Source organism: Gopherus evgoodei, unplaced genomic scaffold (genome assembly GCF_007399415.2).
Source record: "Gopherus evgoodei ecotype Sinaloan lineage unplaced genomic scaffold, rGopEvg1_v1.p scaffold_37_arrow_ctg1, whole genome shotgun sequence".
Lineage (NCBI taxonomy): Eukaryota > Metazoa > Chordata > Testudines > Testudinidae > Gopherus > Gopherus evgoodei.
Genome location: NW_022060049.1, coordinates 3481577 through 3506450, shown reverse-complemented (window position 1 = coordinate 3506450; position 24874 = coordinate 3481577). Strand labels below are relative to the sequence as shown.

The 24874-nt window shown below is 57.5% G+C and overlaps 1 protein-coding gene across 1 annotated transcript; it reads left to right on the top strand.

Moving 5' to 3' along the window:
- Positions 1-17140: 17140 nt before the first annotated feature.
- On the top strand, positions 17141-24094 carry ASF1B (anti-silencing function 1B histone chaperone). The gene is made up of 4 exons (XM_030545472.1): positions 17141-17312; positions 20733-20848; positions 21648-21824; positions 22495-24094. The coding sequence occupies exons 1-4, from the start codon at positions 17204-17206 to the stop codon at positions 22690-22692; spliced, it is 600 nt and encodes a 199-aa protein (XP_030401332.1). The 5' UTR covers positions 17141-17203; the 3' UTR covers positions 22693-24094.
- Positions 24095-24874: the final 780 nt, after the last annotated feature.

The following is a 24874-nucleotide window of genomic DNA, read 5'->3' as shown; positions in this document are numbered from 1 at the left end:
GAGGGCTGCAGGGGAGTTGTGCTGGGACGGCCTGCATTGGGGAAGGGAGGATACCTGAGCGTGTAACATGAGAACCCAGGAGGGGGTTGGAGGCCAGGTAACATCTCTGCCCGAGACACTGGACAAAGGACACAAAGGCTGGGGAGGAGCCGGGGGGAGGCTGAGTGAGAGGCTGGAGGGAGTTTCAGTTTGGAGCTGGCTGGGAAATGGAGAGGGGCGCCCCAACCAACAGGGCTGTGGCCTCCCTGGAGCCCCCAGATGGACCTAACTAAAGGGAGTCCTGTTGTCTGTACCGGCAAGACCTGTTTTGGACTGTGTTCCTGTCATCTAAATAAACCTTCTGTTTTACTGGCTGGCTGAGAGACACGATGAATCGCAGGAAGCCGGGGGTGCAGGACCTTGTCTCCCCCACACCCCGTGACATACAGCTCCTCCCCCAGCGCGCATCAGGGCGTAGGAGCTGGGCTGAACTGATCGATTGAGGGGAGGCTGGTGAGAGGGAAACCTCTTCACCACTGAGGGTGCGAGGCACAGGTGGGACGCAGGGAGAGCAAGGGGGCAGTGCTAAGGCTGCGCCATCCAGAAAGGCAACAAACTTTGTCATTAAAGCACCGGGTATTTTACCTGCAGGTCTCTGGCTCATTTGTCTGTGTGGAAAGAGACAGGAGCGGAGCCACAATCCCACTGCAGGAATCAAACGGAAGGCACAGGTAACTGGAGCCAGGCCATCCCCCGCCAGGGTGGGATGTGCCAGCCAGCCAGCGACGGCAAAAAACAGCACCAGTGACTGTTGCGATGTGAGAGATCTGCACCAGTGAGGAATCTGAGAGAGCTCCTGGACTATAGGCTCAATTGCCCAGTTGTGGACAGGAACCCAGGCTGCCCCATGGCTGGAAACTCCCCCGAATACTTTCCTTTGTCCATCACCATCACCTCTGTTTTGCTCAGCTTCAGCCCGCTGTACTGCATGCAGGCCCTGAGCAGCTCCAACCGCTGGGCTGCCTTGGTGGTGCTGGCATGGTCGCAAGTGGAGAAGGATAGATCAAGGCGTGCCACTTGCCCACTAGTGGTGCCATACAGTACCCAGACATTGCCCTTCACCAACCTTAACCTTGTTGTGGGCCCAAGGTAGCTGGGTATGACTTTTAAAGCCATAGTCAAATGTTTCCTGTTAAGGCTGGTGAAGGCCAAATTTAAGATTGGTTGGGGCACAGTTAAGGTTGTCAGAGTAAATTTAAGGTAGTTAAGGTTATCAGGGCACAGTTAAGGTTGTCAGAGTAAATTTAAGCTTGTTAAAGTTGTCAGCATAGAAAACTCGTGCTTCCTGATATTGGGAGCAAGGCACAATGGAAAGGAGAGGACACATGACCATGTCGCCTCTGGGAGGAAGTTCCAGCCCCACCTCCCTGGACCAGGGCAGGCAATCCCACCAGCTCCTGGGGACTGGGGCCACAGGAGCGGGAAGTGTGTGCTTCTGGGCCTGGCTGGGGCCAGCCCTGGCCCAGGGAGACTCACCAGCACCAGTGTCTTCCCAGAGCTAATGAACACCTCAGCAAGGGAGGTGCAGAATGCGGGCAATGCCCCAACCTCTGACTGAGTAGAGGCCAGGAAACCTTCCCCAGTGACCCCCTGCCCAGCACCCAGCCTGTGGCCACCGCGCTCTCCCCGCCCCACCAGATTTACCTGCGAGGGGAGTGTCCTTCTCGCACTGCACCACCCCCCAGCACATGTCTAGCTCACTCGGTGCTCTCCCTGGCAGCCGGGCCTGGGTGGGGAGCGGGATGGAGACGCTTCTCCCTCTGGCTGAGGGTGGCAGCTCCAGGTCGCTGCCTCTGTGCAGCATGGCAGCTACCTTAAAGAGAGCCCAGCTGGGGAGATGGCGCCGGCCCACCCCCTCTGCTCCCCACCCAGCCCCGCTGCTGGGGACAGGGGCTGAGGAAGCTGGAAACGTGCCGGGGGGGGGGTGCTCCAGTTTGCTTGGCACCTTGGCCCCAGCAGCAGGGCCTAGGTAGAGAGCAGAGGGGGTGGGTAGGGGAGCAGCCAGGTTCTCAGGGCAGCTGCCATCCTGCAGAAAGCAGCGACCCAGAGCAGCCACCCTCAGCCAGAGGGAGAAGCAGCTCCGTTCTGCCCCTTCCACCCCCTGCGCATCCCTAGCTGCCAGGGACATGGGCTGAACATGCTGGGGGGCAGGCTCAGTGGGAAAAAGACAGAGCCTCTCTCCCTCCCCCAAGCAGGCCAAGCAGAAATGAGTGTGGGGATCTTGACCCTGCATGCCTCCTCTATGAATACTTATGGTTGTCAGGCACAGTTATGGTTGTCAGAGTAAATTTAAGGTAGTTAAGGTTGTTAGGGCACAATTAAGGTTGTTTGGGTGCCTTAACTTGCACTGATATTTCATTCTAAAATGCTTTCTCTGGCTGCCTGAGCTGTCTGTGAGTTTTATCTCCATGGAAAGTTACACTGGTTGAGCCATTCCGTTATTAAGATCATTTGGAGCAAAACCAATGGTGTTAGATTTCCTACAGGACTCATCTTGAATTAATTTTTGCTCCTAAACTAATTAGCCGATTTGCTCGTAAACGCTCAGAAAATTCACTCCATGCTTGGAGCGAATGCTCAGTGGTTTGGGGAAGGAAACATGGGTTTTTGTCAGCTGTAGGTTGGTGGTTTTGCCCCTGCTTTCTGAGCGTGGATTCCCTGTGGAGTTACCTAGAGTGTTGCCCTGAACTTGGGTCTCATCCACACACAAGGCTCCAGCGTGGGCCAACCTGCGGGGGTGAGCTATGGGTCACTCAACCCACCAGCTGTTCTGTAATGTGGGCCCAGACTAGAGCCTCACACGTGCTGCGGGTCCTCCAGTGCCTTCCCACAATCCCCCAAGTGCAGCGGAGTTCTCCCACAATCCCCTGGGAAAGGATTCTTTGGGTGGTTCGTGGTGCCGAGGACCCTGAGATGTGCCCCCCCAGTAGGCTCCTCGCTGCCCAGGAGTGAGAGCAGAGCTGGAGGGGCTGCAGCAGCTGCAGAATGTGGGGCCACGCGGCCGCCTTTGCTCGGCATGGGAATGCCAGCCAGCGCCAGGACTCCTGGGTCCCATCCCATCCTCCTCTTGCCCCCCCACCCCAGTTATAGAACAGCCTGATCCCAAACCTGGCCCTCAAGGATCCCTGAGCTTGGTCTTGTTTGGCCCTGGATCCTAACCTAGGGGCTTGCGGGGGAGGGTGATCTGGAGAGTCAGTGCCTGGATCTGCCTGGTGAGATGGGATGTCCCAGCCTTGGGCAGGCGAAGTCCAGGCTTGGAGGTGGGGGACAGGGATGCTCACTCCCTGCCCCCCCAGCCAGAGCCCAGCTTCCCGCTCCAAAGCGAGGAGCAGCCCACAGCAGCAGCCCCTAATTAGCTGCGTTGCAGGTTATTATTTTCATATTAAAATTCCAGCTTTGACAAATTCCACCTCAGCTGCAAAACAATGAGAGCGGAGAGCGGCATCAAGTATTCACGGGCCCTGTGCCAGCACAACCGCCCCCCACCCCCCGGGCACTGGTGGGGGGCTGGGCACTGCTGGGAGAGAGACGCAGGGGTCGGGACCCGCCCAGGGAATACAGCCAGGGCAAGGTGCACAGGGGTCCGCTGTGTGTGTTAGCACAGTGTGTGTGTTAGCACAGTGTGTGTGTGTGTGTGTGTGTGTGTGTGTGTGTGTGTGTGTAGGGTTGTGTGTTAGCACAGTATGCAGTATGTGTGTGTGTAGTGTGGTGTGTTTTAGCACAGCGTACTGTGTTTGTGTGTGTGGGTTGTGTATTAGCATCACGTGCAGTGTCTGTGCATACACAGAGCTGGTGTGTTAACTGTGTGTGTGTAGAGTGGTGTGTTTTAGCACAGTGTACTCTGTGTGTAGGGTTGTATGTTAGCACAGCATGCAGTGTGTGTGTGCACAGAGCTGTGTGTGTTAACACTGTGTGTGTGCAGAGCTATGTGTGTTAGCACACAAGAAACTCTGTGTGGGTCTTTGCAGAGCTGTATGTGAACATACAGCATGCACTGTGTATGTACACCTGTGGGACACAGCATACAGCGTATGAATGCAGGGTTGTGTGTTAGCACAGCGTGTGTGTGTAGAGCTGTGTGTGTGAGCCCAGCATACAGTGTGTGTGTGTAGAGCTGTGTGTGTTAGCACAGAGTACAGTGTGTACAGAGCTGTGTGTGTTAGCAGAGTACAGTGTGTGTGTAGAGCTGTGTGTATGAGCCCAGCGTACAGTGTGTGTGTAGAGCTGTGTGTGTTAGCACAGAGTACAGTGTGTACAGAGCTGTGTGTGTTAGCACAGAGCTGTGTGTGCGAGCCCAGCATACAGTGTGTGTGTGTAGAGCTGTGTGTGTTAGCACAGAGTACAATGTGTGTAGAGCTGTGTGTGTGAGCCCAGTGTACAGTGTATGTGTGTAGAGCTGTGTGTGTGAGCCCAGTGTACAGTGTGTGTGTAGAGCTGTGTGTTTTAGCACAGAGTACAGTGTGTGTGTAGAGCTGTGCGTTAGCCCAGCGTACAGTGTGTGTGTAGAGCTGTGTGTTAGCACAGAGTACAGTGTGTGTAGAGCTGTGTGTGTGAGCCCAGCGTACAGTGTGTACAGAGCTGTGTGTGTGAGCCCAGCGTACAGTGTGTACAGAGCTGTATGTGTTAGCACAGAGTACCGTGTGTGTGTGTAGAGCTGTGTGTGTTAGCACAGAGTACAGTGTGTGTACAGAGCTGTGTGTGAGCCCAGCGTACAGTGTGTGTGTCTCTGGGTGGGTCCATCCCTGGCTCCCCACACTCCTCCCTTTGTGCTGTCATTCACACCAGTGCACAGGAGGTGTCAGTTCTCATCAGGCTGATTTCAGAGCAGGTTGCACTCGCTTCGTGCTGCCAGCCGTGACTCCAACAGGTGCAGAGCTAAGAGATGATTGGCTCCCCGGGGAGGGGGGAGTGTTTGTGAATAAGAGGAAGCATCACTTTATTCGCTGTATCACAGTAACACCAAGAGGCCCCGACCGAGATCTGGGTCCCCTTGTGCTGGGTGCTGCACAGACCCCGACTGAGATCAGGGCCCTGTTGTGCCAGGCGCTGCACAGACCCCGACCGAGATCAGGGCCCCCCTTGTGCCGGGCGCTGCACAGACCCCAACCGAGATCAGGGCAGCGTTGGGCCGGGTTCTGCACAGACCTCGACTGAGATCAGGGGCCCCTTGTGCCGGGCCCTGCACAGACCCTGGTTGGAAAACAAGAATTCCATTTTACAAAACAAAGCCTGGAGGTTTGGACTCTTTAGCAATATTTCACCCAAAAGCACAGGAAATGGGCATCCCCTCCCAACCCAGCGCTTGGCACACTCACCTAGGGTCTGCTCCTTGCTCTGCTTGATTCAGAGCCGGGACTTGGCCCTCTAGGCTCTCCTGGGATCTCTGGCATAAACTAGACCAGCACAAGAGCTCTCTGCATCTCCAGCAGCGGAGTGTGTCAGGGTGACTAAGCCCACACTGGGACTGAAGGGGTTAAAGAGCAGCTCCGGCCCCAGATGACCCTGCCCCACCACAGGTGGAAGTGGCTGTTAAAGGGAAACTGACAGCTCAGGAGGGGGCTGACCACACTGGGGGAAGGACGTGGCCCAGGGAGGGCTGCCCGGTGGAGTGGGGGGGTCCCAGGCTCCTCCGCCACCCTGCCTCTGCATTCAGGAAAACGCAACCCACTAACCATTAGGCTCCGGTTCCAGCCAGCACAGAGGTGAAGCAGCCAGCAGCAGGAGACCCAGGCAGAGAGAGAGAGCTGCCATGCCACACCTGGCCACAGGGAGGCACCAGCAGCTAGCTGACCCTGTCATGGGGAGTTTGCCATTAGAGCTGTAGCCACAAGATGTGTCTAGCGCAGACCTGGCTGTAGCAGGAGACAGGCTGGGCCCCAAAGAGCTAAGCAGACACAAGGAGGCTCCTTAACCCCATGATGCAGCTGGGGAAACTGAGGCACAAAGGGAGGCAGTGACATGCCTGAGGAGACACAGGGAGGTGGCAGTAGAGCTGGGAGCTAAAGGCAAATCTCCAAGCAGGCCCATAGCCACTAGGCAAACCTGCAGGGCTGGCTGTTTGCTGCGGGGGCTGGAGGGGGAGCTAGAAAAGCAGGCTGCGTGTGAAAACAAGGAGAAGTTCATTAGCAAGGAAGCATCATATCATTAAGCTCTTCCACTGGATGTTCTGCAGCCGCCCCGCTCCCTGCATCCGTCTCAGATGCTGCTCACTGCTATTTATTTTTTCGCGTGCTGAGAGCAACATTTTTTCTCTCGAAGGGGAAAAAAGAATAAATAGAGGGAAAACGAGACAGAGCGAGGGTGGGGGAGGGGAACCGAACAAGCCACGGCACCAGCACTGCGTGATTGGCCATTTCACGGGGGGATGCCTGGTCACAGGGGATGCACAGAGAGGGAAAGGAAGGGGGAAGGAGGTGCTGTGCTGCGAGGTGAGGGGTCAGCAGGGGGAGCTCTCCCCCCTCAGTCAGCGCTGACCCCAATACCCTAACATGGAATAGCAGTGCTGCCTTCTATACGCATCGTAAAACTGACACCCTGCTCACAGAAATGGGGCGGTCGGGGGGGAGGGGGTAACAGTGTCCTTGCTAGAACGGGGCCAAAAGTTTGCAACAAATAATGTCCTCGAGGAATTTCCCTTCTCTTTCGGTTTGCAACTTTCATTGATGCCTAGAATAGATTTTCAGGCCTTCCAGGCTGACCCACTATATACATCAGAGAATCCATCCAGTTAGTCCTGTCTCCCCGGCCCATATCGGATGATTGAGCTAGAGCACGGAAAGCCAGTCAGGATTCCAAACCGTCATCCGAATAATTCTCCCTCTGCCGTGTGTTCCCAAACTGTGAGTTATTAAAAACACACCAGAACCTAGAGGCCCTAGCTGAAATCAGGGCTTGCTTGTCCCCAGTGTTGTACAGAAAGCCCCAGAGGAGGGCCCCATTGTGTCAGGTGCTTCACAGCCCCCAGCTGAGATCAGAGCCCCATTGTCTGCAGAAAAACATACTCAGATACGGCCTCTGCCCCCAAAGACCTTACAATCTCCTGTGTGGGATGGGAAACTGAGGCACATTGAAAGGCGGTAGCTTGCCCAGGGTAGGCCCAGCCAGAACCCCAATGTCGTGACTCCTACCTCAGGTGCTACCCACTGGACCACATCGGTCCTGGCTGGGGCTTGATCCAGAACGACTCCATTCAACCATTTGGACAAGATGCAGGCTCCTCCTTCACTGTGTGGGTGTGCAGCCCAGGCTTGTGTCAGTAGCTAGGCACCAAAAATTAAGCCCAGAATTTCACCAGCATCTGTAGGAAATGGATCCCCCCCCCTATTTTAAAGGGCCGGGGCCCCTCCCTGCTCACACTGCCAGTCACTAACACATCATCTGTCAGAAGCTGTGATTATTTTTCCTCCTCTAAATGGAGCTATTCCTCTCCCTCCCCTTTTGCCTGTTTCTGAGAGCCCTGGCTGCCGGGCTCCCTCAAGAGGCGCCCTCCGAGCAATGTACGGCACTTTAAAGGAAATCAGAGAACTAAAATTGGTATCAAAGAGCCCAGTATGCCAGGCCAGGGTCTGTGAATGGAGAGTCAGGGCTTCCGGTGCACCAATCAGGCAGGGCGGGGAGAGAAAAGCGTGGAACAGGCCAGCATGGTGAGAACAGGACAGAATAGAGTCCGAGCTTCCAAGGGACCTGTAGGATCATCTGGTCTGACCTCCTGGAGAACACAAGCCCTAGGATTTCCCCCAAATGATTCCTGGAGCAGATCTCTTAGAACAGCATCCAATCTGGATTGAACATCAAGGTGGGAACCGTTTGTAGGGCAGAGACAGGAAAGGGTGATGGGAGTCACCAGCGGCGCTGCCAGGTTTTTTGGCGCCCTGGGCGGCAGAAGGTCCCACCCACAAAATGGCGTCCCTGATAAGGGCAGCAGACAGTCCTGCGCCCAAAAAACCACTGACAACCAGGGCAACCGCCTCCCCCCAAATGTTAGTGCCCTCGGTGACCACCTAGGTCGCCTAATGGGTTGCACTGGCCCTGGGGGTCACAGAAATAGGCCTGGATGGCATTCTAGAGCCACGAGCCCATTTATGGTGGTGGTCTAGAGCAGGGGTGGGCAAACTATGGCCTGGGGGCCACATCCGGCCCTCCAGACATTTTAATCTGGCCCTTCAGCTCCGACCAGAGAGCAGAGTCCAGGGCTTGCCCCACTCCACACGGCTCCCAGAAGCAGTGGTATGTCCCCCCTCTGGCTCCTACACATAGGGGCAGCCAGGAGGCTCCGCACGCTGCCCCTGCCCCAAGCACCGCCCCCGCAACTCCCATTGGCCAGGAACCAAGGTGTAAAGATAAAGAAGAGAAGGAAAACCAGTGACCACATCTGAGATGTGAAGTATTAAGCTGGGTTTTTGTTTCCACACTAGTCCTGGTCCCTTTCCCTGGCAGTGGAGAGATGGTTTAGATGGAAACCCCCTTCTCTGACAGTCTCTGAAACAGTAATAACTGGGCTATGGAGTGGCATCTATTCAGCTCAGGGCTCTGGTAGACTCAGGACTAGAACTGTTGGCTTCTGAGTCACAGGACTGGCCCCCGGGCTGCATTGTCCCCACTGCTTTCTAGAGCCAACCTCCAAAATGCTACAACCATCATCTCCTGTGTCATTTTATTGCATAAATGTACTGTGCCGGGTGAGCCCTGACCACACCCCAGTGTAAACACAAACAACAAAGTGCTGCTGTGTTCTAGATTCGGGCTCCAGAATAGTGCAGTGTGTTCTGGATCAACACTAAAATCATGTGGGATAGAACACTGCCAAAATACTGTTGAGATCTAGGTTCTCGAGGGCTATTGGCCCAATAGCCTAGAGCAATGAGCTACGCAGTCTCAGGTACTAGAACATGAGTCCGAAAGGTCACTGGGTTCTTGAGCAAGTGCCCCAAATGCTGCCGGGTCTGGATCACTGGTCCAAAAAGTGGAGGTGTCGTAGAGCAAGGGGCCAGCACTGGAGCCCCCTAGCGACGGAGAGAATTGCTTTAACCATGGGCAGGGTTAAAAGACAGACCCAGGCACCAGCTTTCCTGGGAGATTCGGATTCTTTCTTCCCTTCATTTTTCATTCTTTTCCTTTGCCTCTTTCTTTCCCGTTTGCAGGATGAGGCACCTCCAGGGCTCTGGTCTCTGTTACACTTGGGTCAGCCCTCAGCCCTAACCCCACCCCTCCCCACTTTGCTCGAAACACCCAGGGAAATGACCAAGGATTTAAAAGCTTCCCACGCGGATGAACTCCAAGCTGATCAATGCCAGACATGCTGGCTCCTTCCCTGCCTGGCAGTCCTGCAGCTGCTTCCCGCATGCTGGGCTGGGACAGCTGGGGGGCGGCCTTGGGGGGCTGCAAGGGAACCGGGGGGGGGGAAATCAGAGGGATCTCAGCCCCTTAGGCCCAGAGCTGATGAGAGGGGGGCTTATTCCCAGCACTGAGGGGTTTCGCTTAGCGTGACTGTCCCGGGGGATCATGGGAGTTGAGAGCAAGGCTGTGCAGGGGTGTGGCACGGCATCTCCTGCTGCTCATGCTGGGAATTAGCTCTCCACATCCAGAGCACCCTCTGCAGGATGGTGTCTTGACTGCCGTGGGGCCCCGGCTCCCTCCCAGACCCCAGTGCCCCTTTACATCAGGGGTTCCACCCCTGCAGTACCTCACAGTCTCTCTGAGTCTCCTCACCCCAGGGAACTCCCAACCCCCTGTCCCAACCTTGCCTCAGTCTGTGGCTACTGCCAGCCACCATCTAGCCCCCAATCACTGGGGTGAACTGCAGCATAATTGCCACTCATCACTGGCAAGGGGGGTTTGGACCAGCTGCCTCTGGCCTATATCTAGGCTGCCCCTCTGCAGCCCTAGTACCCTCTAGTAGGCCCTTCCATTGGCCTGCAGCCAGGGACTCTGCTTGGCTGCAGTCCCCCATGTCCCTCTGCCCTTCCCCAAGTCCCCACCTCAGCTTCCCAGACAACCAGGTCCCTCCCACTCCAAAGGCTAGAGAGTCAGCAGCTGAAGTGCCTGACTCACAGCCCTTTTATAGGGCCTGCTGAGGCCTGATTAGGGCATGACCTCAGCTGTGGCTGCTTCCCCAATCAGTCTTTCCCCAGCCACTGCCCTCTCCAGGGCTGTTGTAAGCCCTTCAGGGCAGGAGTGGGGTAACCACCCCACTACAGGGGGGGCATATCAGTTGGAGGCTCCTCCATGGGGCCGTGAGCACGGGCATGTACTTGGCGCGGTTTACCCGTCCCGGACACCTGCCCCTTCTGCGGCGTGAGGGAGACCCTGGCGCATGTTTACTTAGAGTGCGCCAGGTTGCAGCCCCTACACCGGCTCCTCACAGCCATCCTCTTACGTTTCTGGTTACACTTTTCCCCTCACCTCCTTTTGTATGCACTCCCTATCCGTGGCCCCACGAAGTCCCGGGACCTCCTGGTCAACCTCCTCCTCGCCCTGGCGAAAAAGGCCATCCACGCGACCAGGGAGGGGAGGTTGGCCGATGGAGACTCCGGTGACTGTGGGGCTTGCTTCCGCTCCATAGTCCGATCACGCATCCGGGCGGAGTTCCTCTGGGCGGCGTCCACTGGCTCCCTTGACGCCTTCGAGGAGCAGTGGGCGCTGTCCGGGGTTCTCTGCTCGGTGTCCCCGTTCGGTTCCCTCCTTCTGACCCTTTGACCTCACTCCTGTCCCTGTTCTTTTATTAGTTGTCCCCCGCACTCAGTGGGTTCTGTGGCCCTGTGGTTCCTCCCCTTAGGCTGGGGGAGGATCCTTTAGCAGTGGGCGGGCTTCGCCCGCCCACTTCCCAGATACCCAATAGGTACAGGGGGGGCAGCACCGTTCCCCCTTATGGCTCCATTTGATGCCCCACACGAACTCACAGATCACCAGGGGCCCCTCAGCGTAGGGTGACCTCAGCGTAGGGTGACGGGACGGGGGGGTTGGGGGTAATAGGAGCCTATATAAGAAAAAGCCCTAAATCTCGGGACTGTCCCTATAAAATTGGGACATCTAGTCACCCTACCTCAGTGCTGGTATGAGGCTCAGGACTGAGCCAGAGCCAGCCACCCCCACAGGCTGCTGAACGTAGGCTGGGCTGGGGTCCAACCCCTTGTCCCAGAACAGCACCTGCATATCAGGGTGGCGGGCCAGGAAATCTTTCACTTCCGAGGGCAGGTTCACCGGCTCTGGGCAGTCATAGATCCCAATTTCCTCCCCCCCCCCCGCCCCATCACGGGAGCCGATCAGAGACCGCATCATTTTACAAGCCAGTTCCAGGACGTTCCCCCTCGGTCACAGCCTCCGATGTCAGGCCACAGCCACGGACTAGGCCTGACCAGACCCTGAGCCATTTTCCTTTGGACCTTTATGTGTTGGATCGTCCCAACTTGGGCTCAGTGGCCCTGGCATGGGGCTGTGTTACAGGGAGCTCCTGGGGGTGCCAAGGGGACACGCCCCTCCCCAAAGTTCTTCAAGGGGCCCCAAATTCTGATCCGAAAAGCCAGACCAGGGACCAGGTTCTGTGATGTCAAGCAGCAGAAGTGCTGCAGCTCGGAGGTTTTGTCATTCACACCAACAAGACATCACATCACAGGAACCAGACTGGACCCTGGAGGGCTTTGGATGGAGGGATGGGAGGGTGGAGGGATGGATAGAGGGCTGTGGATGGAGGGATGGGAGGGTGGAGGGATGGATACAGGGCTGTGAATGGAGGGATTGACAGAGGGCTGTGGATGGAGGGATGGGAGGGTGGAGGGATGGATAGAGGGCTGTGGAGGGCGGAGGTATGGATAGAGGGCTGTGGATGGAGGTATGGGGAGGGTGGAGGGATGGACAGATCACTGTGGATGGAGGGATGGATAGAGGGCTGTGGGTGGATACAGGGCTGTGGATGGAGGGATGGATAGATGGGGAGGGTGGAGGGATGGATAGAGGGCTGTGGATGGAGGGATTGGCAGAGGGCTGTGGATGGAGGGATGGGAGGGTGGAGGGATGGATAGATGGGGAGGGTGGAGGGATGGATAGAGGGCTGTGGATGGAGGGATGAGGAGGGTGGAGGGATGGATAGATGGGGAGGGTGGAGGGATGGATAGAGGGCTGTGGATGGAGGGATGGACAGAGGGCTGTGGGTGGATACAGGGCTGTGGATGGAGGGATGGATAGATGGGGAGGGTGCAGGGAAGGATACAGGACTGTGGATGAAGAGATGGTGGATACAGGGCTGTGGATGGAGGGATGGACAGAGGGCAGACAGCTGCACACACTTTGCTACCAGGCATCGTCTAACCCAGACCAGGCCAACGCCCAGAGCTTGGATCAGGCCTGGGGAGCCCCAGCATCAGTGACCCCCCCACTCCAGCCAGACAGCCCCCACCCAGCCCCCCAAGGAGGCTGCTGCCCAAACCAGACGGACAGACAGAAACAAACCCTGAACAAAGGGTGGGGGAGGGGGCAGGAGAGCTTGTCACACCACTGACAGGCAGGCACCCGGCAGCCTTGCGGGATGGGTGGGGGGAACACACACATCCCCCCCCAGCTGCATGGAGCTGTCAGAGTGAGCAGCCCCGGGGCAGCCGCAATCGATTGGATCCATCACCAGGCTCCCTTCCCAGCTCCCCTTTGGCCCCCAGCCGGCCAGGGGGGAGCAGGGGCTGAGGCTGGGGATCCCCGCGCACCTGACAGCTTGTCAGCCCTGCCAGTTAGTCTCACTCCGCTGAAGGCAGGAGCTCCCAGCCCCTTAGCCTGGCGTGCACCCCCACCCCCACCCCCACTCCCCAGATGCCTGGCATGGCGGGTTGGATGGGGGTGGAGGGAGAGCCCAGATACCACTATGATGGCACATTCTGGAGAGAAAGAGGGGGGGCACTGACAGAGCTGGGGGCAGCTCAGGACTGGGCTAGCAGAAGGCTGCGGGTTGGGATTTAGGGGCACCGGCAGAGCTGGGCTCCGTTTTCTGCACTAGAGGGAGGGGGATTATCCTTATCTCCACACACCCCATTCCTGCCTCCCTCCCCCCCACGCCTCCATCCAGCTCCACACCCCGCCTCTGCCTCCCCAAAACCCCACCACATGCATCCCACAATCCCATTGCCCACATCTGTCCATCCCTCCCTGCCACCCCCCATCTCCATCCACCTCCACATACCCCACCTCTGCCACGCCGAATCCCCCCCACATGCATCCCACAATCCCACTGCCTATACCCGTCCATCCCTCCCTGCCACCCCCCGTCTCCATCCACCTCTACACACCCCGCCTCTGCCTCCCCGAATCCCTCCACCCATCTCACAAACCCACTGCCCACACCCGCCCATCCCTCCCTGCCACCTCATCTCCATCCAGCTCCACACAACCCGCCTCTGCATCCCCGAATCCCCCCCACATGCATCCCACAATCCCACTGCCCACACCCGCCCATCCTTCCCTGCCACCCCTATCTCCATCCACCTCCACACACCCGGCCTCTGCCTCCCCGAATCCCCCCCATCCCACAATCCCACTGCCCACACCCACCCATCCTTCCCTTCCACTCCCATCTCCATCCACCTCCACACACCCAGCCTCTGCCTCCCCGAATCCCCCCATCTCACAATCCCACTGCCCACTCCCACACCTGCCCATTCCTCTCTTCCTGCCCCCCAATGCCTCCATCCACCTCCACACACGACACACTCTATCCCTCCCCACACCCCATCATCCGCCAAGTACCCATCCCACCACTAAGAACCCCCACCCATCCCTCCGCCCCTCTCCCCCATGTACCAATTCGCCTCCCCCACCCTCGGCCTGGCGTGTTTCTCTAGTTACTGCCACATGGGCAGGTGGCTCTGAGGACTCCTTCCTGGCCCGGGGTCAGACGAACAGGCAGCGATTGCTGACATGTCAGGAGCCGCGCCCGTCCGGGCTGCCCAGGACCCTGGGGCAGGGGGTCACTGTGGGGCTCCCAGCTGAATGGCCAGTCTGTGTGGGGCAGGGACTCCACCATGACTGCTGCAGGCTAGGACATAGGGAGCCCCCTGGTGGGGACATGGGGCAGCGCAGGCTGGGGAGCCCGCGGGAACCACACGAGTCTCTGTGACTGGCAGCCTCCAGGGAAAAGCCCCTTTGGCGTCATAACAGCCCAGGCCCACCTCAGCTCTGCCACCAGGGCCTCTCCTGGAGACCCGACAGCGCCCCCTGCTGGGAGAGGCCAGGCTGGACTAGCTGGGAGCTTCCCCGAGCCAGCGCTCCCGCCAGGGTCGGCTCCAGGCACCAGCTTATCAAGCAGGTGCTTGGGGCGGCCACTCTGGAGCGGGGCGGCACTTTCAGGTATTTGGCAGCAATTCGGCGGAGAGTCCCTCACTCCCGCTTGGAGCCAAGGACCTGCCGCTGAATTGCCGCAGATCAAAATCACAGCTTTTTTTTATTTCCGGCTGCTTAGGGCGGCAAAACCCCTGGAGCCGGCCCTGGCTCCTGCCCTGCAACCTCGGGCACTGGGTGGAGTCAGGGAACTGGATCCAAGGCTTTTCACCCCTCAATCCCAACGCGCAGCCCCCCACCCCTCCCTCCACAGCTCTGCCAGTGCCCCTCAATCCCGACATGCAGCCCCCCCACCCCTCCCTCCACAGCTCTGCCGGTGCCCCTCAATCCTGACGCGCAGCCCCTTGCTGTTTCCCGTTAGTAGTGTCCCACGCTGTGGCAGGGAGTGGGCAGGTTTTTTTTGGGGGGGGGGGCGCTAGGTGCTGTTCAGCTGGGTGGCTGTGCTATAATTACAGTGTAACCCGGTGTCCAATGAAGATGAGATCGTTAATTGCAGGTGGTGGAGTCTGGGAGGCTGCGGCTCCTTGTTCCCTCCTCTCCCTGGAGACAGCACGTGCCACCCCTTGGGAGCCAAAGGCCCATGGAGCCAGAGCCAAGCCAGCCCCCCACTCCATCACCAAGAGCCCAATGGGGCCCAGACCTCTCGAGCTGGGCTCTGGCTTCACAGCCCCACTCCCAGCACCCTTCCCTGGCATACCATTCAGGGCACCTTTATGGGGTAATTTCCAGAGTCCTCCACCCCCAGCTCTGCCAGTGCCTCTCAATCCAAACCTACAGCCCCCTGCTAGCCCAACCCTGCCTGCCTCCGCCCAGCTCTGCCAGCACCTCTCAATCCCAACCTGCAGCCCCCTGCTAGCCCTGCCCTGTCCCCACCCAGCGCTGTAAGTGTCCCTCTGTCAGCAATGAGGAGAGTTACCCAGCCTGGACCCTGCACCCCAATCCAGAACCACCCCCAATCCTGTCCCCTCACCCCAGGCTCAGTCTAATTACTCTCTTGCTTCTCCCATGATTCCTCACCCCCACGTGCCCCCAGTGGTTCCCTCCTTCCACGATCCTCCCCCCCCAAAGGTCTCCTCCCCTCAGCCTAGTACAACCCCTCCCTGGGCCCCTCCCAAAGGACCCCCCTCCTCTGCCTCTGCTTGGATCTCTGCCTCACCCAGGCAGTACCAGGTTTGCTATGGCAGCAGTGGCTCCATGGCGCTGGGCACAAACTCAGGCAGGGCCCTGATGTCTGGATTATGGTCCTGCCTCCCATTCCTGAGCCCCCTCCTCCGCTCTACCCCCTTCCCCGACCCCTGGGTGGGGCTGGGCCGGGCAGGCTTTCTGGGGTCACCAGGGGTCTGCCCTGCTTCCCAGCGTAGCTCCGGCTCAGGGCAGGCCCCACTGCCAACCTCCCCGGCCGAGCTCTTGGGACTGGTGCGGGGGACGAGTTGGTCTCGGCTAGTGCTGGGTGGGGGAAGGCCTCTCCCAATCCTCACCCCCACATCCCCCTCTCCTGATCAGCCCTTGCTTGGCTTCCCCCTTCTCACTCCCGCTGTGGGTCAGCTGGTGCACACCTGGGGCACCTTAGCGGCGGGGCGGGGGGGGGGGCTGCAGGGTGTGAGGCGGCAGCAGGAGCTTGATGTGCTGGCCCGGCACAGACGCCCCTGCCCCTCCGATCCGTTCCCCTGCCTGAGACTCAGGGCTGGGACGTCCCATCTGCTCCGTCGCTGTGAGACGTCCTATCCACGGCCCCCACTGCACCCCTTGCTCCGTCCGGCCTCAGCCCCATCCCCTCTGTCCGTCCGTCCGTCCTTCCCCAGACACCCCATGTCCATCCGTCCCCCGCCACCGCGTCCGTCCGTCCTTCCCCAGACACCTCGTGTCTGTCCGTCCGTCCTTCCCCCCCATGTCCGTCCGTCCTTCCCCAGACACCCCCCGTGTCCGTCCTTCCCCCCCGTGTCCGTCCGTCCTTCCCCAGACACCCACCGTGTCCGTCCTTCCCCCCCGTGTCCGTCCGTCCTTCCCCAGACACCCACCGTGTCCGTCCTTCCCCCCCGTGTCCGTCCGTCCTTCCCCAGACACCCCGTGTCCGTCCGTCCTTCCCCCCCGTGTCCGTCCGTCCTTCCCCAGACACCCACCGTGTCCGTCCTTCCCCCCCGTGTCCGTCCGTCCTTCCCCAGACACCCACCGTGTCCGTCCTTCCCCCCCGTGTCCGTCCGTCCTTCCCCAGACACCCACCGTGTCCGTCCTTCCCCCCGTGTCCGTCCGTCCTTCCCCAGACACCCACCGTGTCCGTCTTTCCCCCCCGTGTCCGTCCGTCCTTCCCCAGACACCCCGTGTCCGTCCTTCCCCCCCGTGTCTGTCCTTCCCCCCCGTGTCCGTCCGTCCTTCCCCAGACACCCCGTGTCCGTCCGCCGCCCCCCCGTGTCCGTCCGTCCTTCCCCAGACACCCCGTGTCCGTCTGTCTTTCCCCAGTCCTCCCGCTTCATTCGTCCAAGCGACCTGGCTGGTTATTGGCTAGGTGGGGTCCCAAAAATTGGCGATCGCACTGATTGGTTGGAAGGAATGTTAGGCGGACGAGGATTGGTCGCATCCGGATTCCGTCATGGATGGATCGGGGAAAGCCGATTGGCGAAAGAAGGGAGGGGCGAGGCAATTGGCAGGAAGTGAGCGGGCCGGGCGGGCATTGGTCCCGGCGCGAAGTGCGCTGATTGGTGGAGCAGTGTGGGGCGGAGGTGGGGATTGGCGGAGGCAGGCGGGTGACGTGCGCTCATTGGTCGGCTGTGCGCGCGGCTGCGGCTAAGCGCGCGCGGACGGCGGGGCCGCTTTGTGACGAGTGGCGGCGGGTTCGGGTCCCGGCGGCGGCATGTCCCGCGTGTCGGTGCTGGGAGTGTCGGTGCTGGAGAACCCGAGCCCGTTCGGCCGCCCGCTGCGCTTCCAGGTGCAGTTCGAGTGCGGGGAGGCGCTGCCGCACGGTGAGTCCGGCCCGGCCCGGAGCCCCCAGCCCCAGACAACGGGGCACCCTGCTGCCCCCCGCCCGGGGGAACCTTCCGGGTCCGGCCTGCGAGCCCACCCCCACTATAGCCCACGCCCCTCACTCCAGTGCCGGGGGGGTGTTCCCCTCACCCCCACTCTGCCCAGGCCTGTAGTGAGACTCCCCACCCCCCGCACATGCTGGAGGAGGGGGTGAAGGGATCAGGGTCTCCCCAGCTGGCTAGAGGGCATTTCTGGGATGGGCCCTTACCCCTCGCCCTCTCCTCCCCCCGGGATGGGGTCCATGGCAGGGGACCTGCTCTGTGGGGTTGGGGTCAGATCCCACGGCGCCTGGCTGAGGAGTTGAGGCTGTTCCCCCTGCTATGGGCCATGCCTGCCTCCCTCTGCCCCGGGGAGGGGGGGTAGATACACCTGGTTCAGGAGCCAGGACTCCTGGGTTCTGTTCGCTGCTACTGAAGTGCTGTGCACTCCTGGGTGCGTCCCATCCCCAGCCCTGGAACAGAGAGGGAGCTGGTGCTTGCCCAGCCCTCCTGGAGGATTAACTATCTATTGTCTGCAAAGCGCAGGCAGTATTCGAAGTGCCAAGAAACGCTGGGTATTATTAAAAGGCAGGAGGCTGCTGGGGTCCAGCCTGGGTCAGGCCCTCAGAGGCCTCAAAAGTGTTGTAAATGCCTAGAGAGGAGTAGATTCAGCTACTCTGGGGAAGTGAGTGGGAGGTGAAAGCAGGTGCTTGTGAAGGAAACTCCTCATGTTCTGCATCTGATCCTCACTCAGCAGGCTGCAGAGAGTCCTTTGGTGTTAAAATAACTTAGCCGAACTATCCTGTTAACCCTGCCAGCACAGCCATGCCCCTTACCAGTGGGGATGAGACTCTTACCTGATTGCCTCAGGGAATTCTGCTTGCAAATTTCTGTTTTCTTGGTGCCAGTTTGTATAAACATAAAGGCTTAAATGGTACAATATGCTCTGATTAGGAGAGGTGCTGCTGATGGGTGAGAATCACATGTGCCCAGCATCTCTGAAAAGCAGGTCACACATGGCTTGATTCTGTGGCCAGAGAATCCTTCTGGGGTGGAGACTCCTAGGGGCAGAAGCATCTGCATTTTGCAGATCATGGTGTAGCCAGAACTAGTTTGGCCCAATCTTCCTGAGTTGAATATTTGCTAGTGATAAACATGTGAATGAGACGTTACTTAACACAGTGAAGCAATGGCGCTGAAAGGTAGAATATTGGCCGTGATGTTTCCAGGTCTTTGTGGGCCCTCCCCCACTAAGATTTCCCATCCAAAAGACCCTAAACTGCCTCCTGTCCCTTCTTCTTAAAACAGCCCATCAAGGAAAAGGGCCCTTAGATTGCAGTTTTAGAACCATTGTATTAAGAGCTCTGAGTGCTTCTGAGGCATCTCTGGGAATCTGGCTCCTCTCCCTGAAGAAAGGAGCCCAGGGTTCAAAGAGAAACTTTCCAAAGGGTGTGAGGATAATGCGAGACGTCAGACCGCAGAGCGGTATTGTCACAAAAGCGTAGGTTGCAAAACCCTTTATGGCCTAAGCTGTGAGGCTCTTAACTTCAGGGGGTGTCAAAGCTGTGGAGTGGCGGCAGCCAAATCTCTCTGCTATCTTTGGGGCTGAGAAACTGGCATGTCTCATTGGCTTTACGGTTTGAAAATAGGCTGTTTGCAGAGTCTGAGCACAGCCCCGCTGAGTGGGGGCAGTGGGAGCGCTGATGAGCTGTTGGACCGTCCATCTTCTCTGAAGCTATCATCCAGATATGCGGCTTGCCCTGTGGGGGGATCTTTCTCCAAACAGGAAGGGCCATGCCGTTCTGGGAAACCTGTCTGCCAAATCAATCGGCTAAGCTTTCCAGTGCACTGGGGGAAAGGGAAGGATCAGGTCTCTATCAGACTGAAATTCCTCGCTCTTGGGGGCTTGTGTGGGATTGTCCCCCACTACTATCTATTCTGGGAAGAGGGCTACAGCTCATAGGGGCTTGAGGGTATATGCTGCAGTTTGTTCCTCAAGGAAGGCTTCCCTGTCTTAGTAAACTACTCTAGCCTATTATGTAATGTCTGTCTAACACATCTCCTTTCTTGTAAATTACACATCTGTATGTGAAAAGCTGCTGTTTCTGATTTATTTTGAGAAGCTATGTATTTCCCTTAATCCAAGCTCCCCCTGCTGTGTGGCATCACTCTGCGTGGCAAATGCCACCCTGATCCAGTCTCCTGGGAAGTATTTACATGTTACATGGCACACGTCCCTCGGGTATGGAAACTACCCACCCCCACCCCCATATACACTTGATGTCTGTGCATGAGGGCATAGGCCTGACATTGGCTCAGGCTTAGACACGCCTGAGCGCCTCTTAAGTTTGGGGATCAGGCTTTGGCAAAAGAAGGCAGATCTTGCTTGGAACTGAAACTCATCCCTTTGAATGGACAGCTTGGCAACCCTAGTGTCTGTATTCAAAGGAGCACTGATTATTAACTTGATTTAAAACCAGAGTTGATCTTAATGTAAATGAAATTAAGAGCACACAGGAGGTAATGTGACCCAGGACCCCATTGTGCCACCCCATTGTGCCACAAGCAACAAAAAAGAAGCCCCAGCCCCAAAGAGCTTCCGATCTAAGTATCAGACAAGGAACAGCAGATGGACTGGACAGGCAGATGGGGGCTTGTAATGAAACCATTCTGGCCATAACTGGTGCAGCCTTGAGTGCAGACAATACTTAAGAAGATGCCTTGGGTCATAATCAGGAAATCTCTCATGAGCTTTAAAGAGCAAAGTCTGCTCTTTGTAGCAGAGTCTGGCTCCCTTCCTAGTAGGGCTGCACCTGTCCAAGATGCTGGTCGGTGCTTTGGTCTCACCTCTTGCCAAACGGTCTCCCATTTCTTGTTGGTGATCTACAGTATCTAACCCTGTGATCCCTATCTCTTGAAGAAAAGGGTTGGCAGGAGGAAGGGAAGGAGCTTGCAGCTCAGTGAATGGTTTCATGTTTGAGGTGTTTGCTGGGGATTTAAGAGATCAGAATTTGGTTCTGGGCCATGCCACAGAGACTGTTAGATCTTGGGCAAGTCCCTTAAGCTTGCTGTGCCTCAGTGTCCCTGTAAAAGGGCATAATAATCTTTCCTTTGTCTTGTCTGCTTTGTGGTGGTGTCCTATCGTGTCTGGGCAGTGCCCAGCACAAAGGGGTTGGAGTTTGTAGGTGGTTGTGGGACACTGATAATTAAGTTCTCGATGGGGAACCGACGGGGAACACACGAGTCAGGGTCAGACAGTCATGTTGGTGTAAATGTAGGTGTTGTGCTCAGTTATGCTGGCATAAATCCAGAGCAGAATCGGTTCCCCAGCATTACTCAAGGGCTGCTGCCGATTCTCACTGTGCTCCCCTTCCCTTTCAGACCTGGAGTGGAAGATCATCTATGTGGGCTCTGCGGAGAGCGAGGAGTATGACCAGGTGCTCGACTCTGTTCTGGTGGGGCCTGTCCCAGCTGGGAGGCACATGTTTGTGTTTGAGGTAAGAGGCAGCTGCTGGAGACATGGGCGGGGCTAGAGGGCCTGGTCTGGGGCTAGGAAGTGACTGGATGGGTGAAATGCAACCAAAGCAGCTGGGGACCCTTTATCTGCAGCAGTATTTTTGGGTGGGGAGGCAGGGGAAATGGGCAACACTTTGTTATGGTGGTGAAGACCCTTCCGAGTGTAATGTCTGCAGAGAGCAATGTTAACCTGTGGGAATCAGGAAGCAAATTTTTTCCCCCTAGTGTTCAGGTTTATTTTTGTCCTTTTGTCTTAAGCATCAGGGATTGACCACAGCTGGAGACAGACTGTGGACAGGGTGGGCTGGTATGCTGAGAGGGTGCAGAGAACAGTTTCTCAGATGCTCAGCTGGTGGGTCTTGCTCCCATGCTCAGAGTCACACTGATCTTCAGGTTTGGGGTTGGGTAGAAATCTCTCTTCCCCACCCAGCAGATTGGCAGGGACCTTGGTGGTTATTCGCCTTCCTCTTCAGTGCGGAGCAGGGGTCCCTGCTCAGCTCATCTGGTTAGACCTCACTAAATCAGTTCCTGGTCATTGCAGGAGCCTTGGCATCGCCAGCACCTCAGGCCCTCCTGTTTTCTTCCTGTGGCATTCAACCATTGGGTCTCCAGTAGTTTGGTCTGATCCGGGCAGTTGGGCTTGGTGATGGAGAGAAGGTCATACAGGGTGATCTGATCATCTCTTCTGGCCTTAAAAACTCACTGATGTGACTGGCTCTGGTCCCCCTCTGACATGCTCTCTGATCTCCCCCCGGGGTGGGGATGTCGCTTCCTTTCCAGGCCGAAGCCCCCAACCCTAGCCTGATCCCTGAGAGTGACGCAGTGGGGGTGACTGTGGTGCTCATCACCTGCACCTACCTGGGCCAGGAGTTCATCCGCGTGGGCTACTACGTCAACAACGAATACACGGACCCCGAGCTGCGTGAGAACCCCCCCCTCAAGCCAGACTTCTCCCAGGTACGAGCGGTTGGCAGAGGGGGGGTTCTTGACTCACGCCCTGCTTTGTCCATGGGGTCTCTGTAAGGGGCACTTCGGGCCTTCTGGGCAAGGAGGCTCTTGCCACTGCAGAGCCCTGGTCTGACCCAGCTCCTCATGGGGTTGGGGAGCTGGGATCAGGGAGCTCTCTGACACTCTGAGCCCTAGTGCAGCACTACAAACTCTTGGTCCGTGCCTGGCTAGGGAAAAGGTGAGGCTCGAGGTCCCTGGCTAGGGGACTGGGAGTCAGGGCACCTGGGTTCCCCTCCTGGCTCTGCCACTGATTAACTTGTATGCCCTTGCCCAAGTCTCTTCCCTGCTACGCTCTTCCCTCAGTTTTCTCCTCTGTAGAGTGAGGCTGCTGGTACTTTAGACCTTTACTAAGCTAAGGAAGAAATGCCTTGACTCCTGGTTATATCTCAGCGCTGTCCTACCCTCCCCTACGCCCTGTGGGGGAAGGCCCCACTTCTTACCCCTTAACATGAAATCCCAGCAAGGGCCACTGCATCCAGCTGGCTGACTGGAAATTCTCCAGCATCTCTCTCCCCATAGGTTTCTCCTACCCAGGCTGGGGTCTGCTAGGTGTCTCTAGGCCCCAGATTGCTGTATAATAAGCCCTGCAGCTGTCTGACTCCTCCTCCCCCCTGCTTAGCTGCAGAGGAACATTCTGGCCTCCAACCCCCGCGTCACCCGCTTCCACATCAACTGGGACGGCCCCAGCGACCAGATGGAGGACATCGAGAACGTGGACCCGGAGCCTGGGGGCGTGCTGTCTGCCAGCTGCACCTCAGCCAAGGGGTCGGGCACTGCCCTCAGCATCCTACCTGAGAACTCTATGGACTGCATGTGATCCAAGGCACGGCCAGATCTGGACACGGGAGCCCAAGGATATAGACATTGCATGGGGAAGGGGATCTGACTTGCTTCCCCTGGGGCTGCATCCAAGTACTACGGGGAAATGGTACCAAGTATCAGCAGGGAAACCTGGACATGTTCTAGTGGTGTAACTAAAGGGTTAATGCCTCTCCCTAACCAATGGGGTGTCTGACTGTGGCCCTTCCCCTTAGCCTGCGTGAGGAGACTGGGGGCACCTGCTTTGCAGCTGGGCTAGGGAGGAATGGGAGCTGTAGGTCTGCTGGCTCCTCCCCCACTTTCTCTGTCTCTGCACCAATCACTGCTGGCTCCATAGGAATCACCCTAGACAAGCACTTAGTCCCACCCACCCTGCATCAGGCCATCAGCTCAGGGAGCCCCTGGGGCTTGGGTGGCTTGCCGGGAATGTGAGCCAGCTCCCTTGGGAACCATCCCCACCCCTGCGGTGCCCCAGCTCTGCTCCTTCCAGGGCTGCTGCAGCCATGGCATGCACCTGCCTGGGATCCCAGACTCCCCGTCAGACCCCTCCTTCACTGTCTCTAGCTGGGCAGTTGTATGGTCTCCCCTGCACCCATGCCGCCCACGGTGGCTTTGCAGCTCTGCTGCCTGGGGGTTCCTCCTCCTGGGAACATCCGAATAACTCTAGAGCAGCTCCCTCCAGCTGGAGGATTGAATTCCACCCCCCCTCCCCCCGGGGCATCAGACAGCGTCTCATCCTAGCCATGGCACATCATGATTCTACCAGCTCCTCTGGGGCATGACTTGCTCCAGCTTCTCTCCTGGCCTCTCCTGTATACAGCCCTTCCTGGGGTGGAGGGAAACCAACGTACAGAGCCCTTGTGATCACATAGCTCTACCTCAGGGGTGGAGGTGTGCACCCCGCGTGGCAAAGAGCCGTCTGATGTGCACTCGGGTGCATTAGAATCAGAGCCTCCTGATGGATCCACTTCCTTCCTTCACCCTCAAGAAGAGTCTCTGACAACGCCTACTGGTCTGGTGTGTTGCACTAGGAAACCTGCTTCTGTTCTACTAGACTGATCCATCGCTTTTAGAGCAATGTCTGCAGCCTGATCCGGAATGGAGCATGCCCCTGCTTAGCCGGCTGTGGGATGGAGATCCTAATCACTCTGTAGAGTAAATGGCCAGTTACAAACCCAGCTGGGATCTTGAGCCCTCCACCAGCCTCCATGGGGGAAAAGAGATTATTTGGGGGAATCGCTAGTTCAGTTCTGTTCCGAAGTGCCCTGTTCTGACCTTGTCCATTTCCTTCTCTGACGTAGTAGGAGTCTTCTTTGCATACGTGGTTTTTTTGTTTTTGTTTTTTATTTTAACTATTGAAAGTGTCTTAAGTGAATGTAGGAATAAAGCTCTTGGAACGATTTGCTGTCTCGTGCATTGGAGCAAACTGCATGGCGTCAGCGCGGGGCCTGGCAGCACAGCCTCACCCGCTTCCTTCATACACGGTGCTTCTGTCTTGGGGCTGTGCCAGCAGCATTCTTCAGAGGTAGCATGGTCCGATATGGTTTGCCAGCCAGTGAGTCGTGACCCTGAGGGTGGGGGTCCCGAGACTGAAAAATCTTATTGCCATCTAAAGCAAAGAAAATCTCACCCCCTGACAACCTGTGTACCTGTCCTCTTCAAGGTGAGTATCCTGCCAGCCTCTCCACGCACATGCAGGCTTAGCATTATCATCACCAGAGCTTTTTTTATTCTTTATAGTCAACATGAGAGAGAGAGGGAGTAGTGAACATTTTTGACTTCAGGTAAGGGGTTGCCAACCTGCAAAGTTTGAGAAATGGGTGTGGTGGATGGGACACAAGTCCCGGGGTCTATTTCTAGTCCTGCCACTGACTCTGTAAACTTTGGCAAGTCTCTTACCCCTCTGTGCCTCAGTTTCCCCTCCCACTCTTTGTTTATTTAGACTGTGAGCTCTGTGGGGCAGGGTTTGTCATGCACACTCTGTGCAGCCTCTCAGTTGAGACTTGGAGGCTCCATAATAATGCAGCTTGAAGAGGCCTGGGCATGTACCCTCTTAGATGCTTTATCCTTCAGCTCCCAAGCGTGTTCTGCCTGTGTCTCCCAGGTTACGTTTCAGGTCCTGCCTAGGTGGGAGAACTGGGCATGTACCCTCTTAGATGCTTTAGCCATCAGCTCCCAAG

What these genes read in the sequence shown, in the direction of transcription:
- ASF1B (XM_030545472.1), top strand. Translation starts at nt 17,204, where the DNA reads ATGTCCCGCGTGTCGGTGCTGGGAGTGTCGGTGCTGGAGAACCCGAGC. An exon ending in CGGGGAGGCGCTGCCGCACG is followed by an intron (nt 17,313 to 20,732) that starts GTGAGTCCGGCC and finishes CTTCCCTTTCAG; the next exon opens with ACCTGGAGTGGAAGATCATC. An exon ending in GGCACATGTTTGTGTTTGAG is followed by an intron (nt 20,849 to 21,647) that starts GTAAGAGGCAGC and finishes CTTCCTTTCCAG; the next exon opens with GCCGAAGCCCCCAACCCTAG.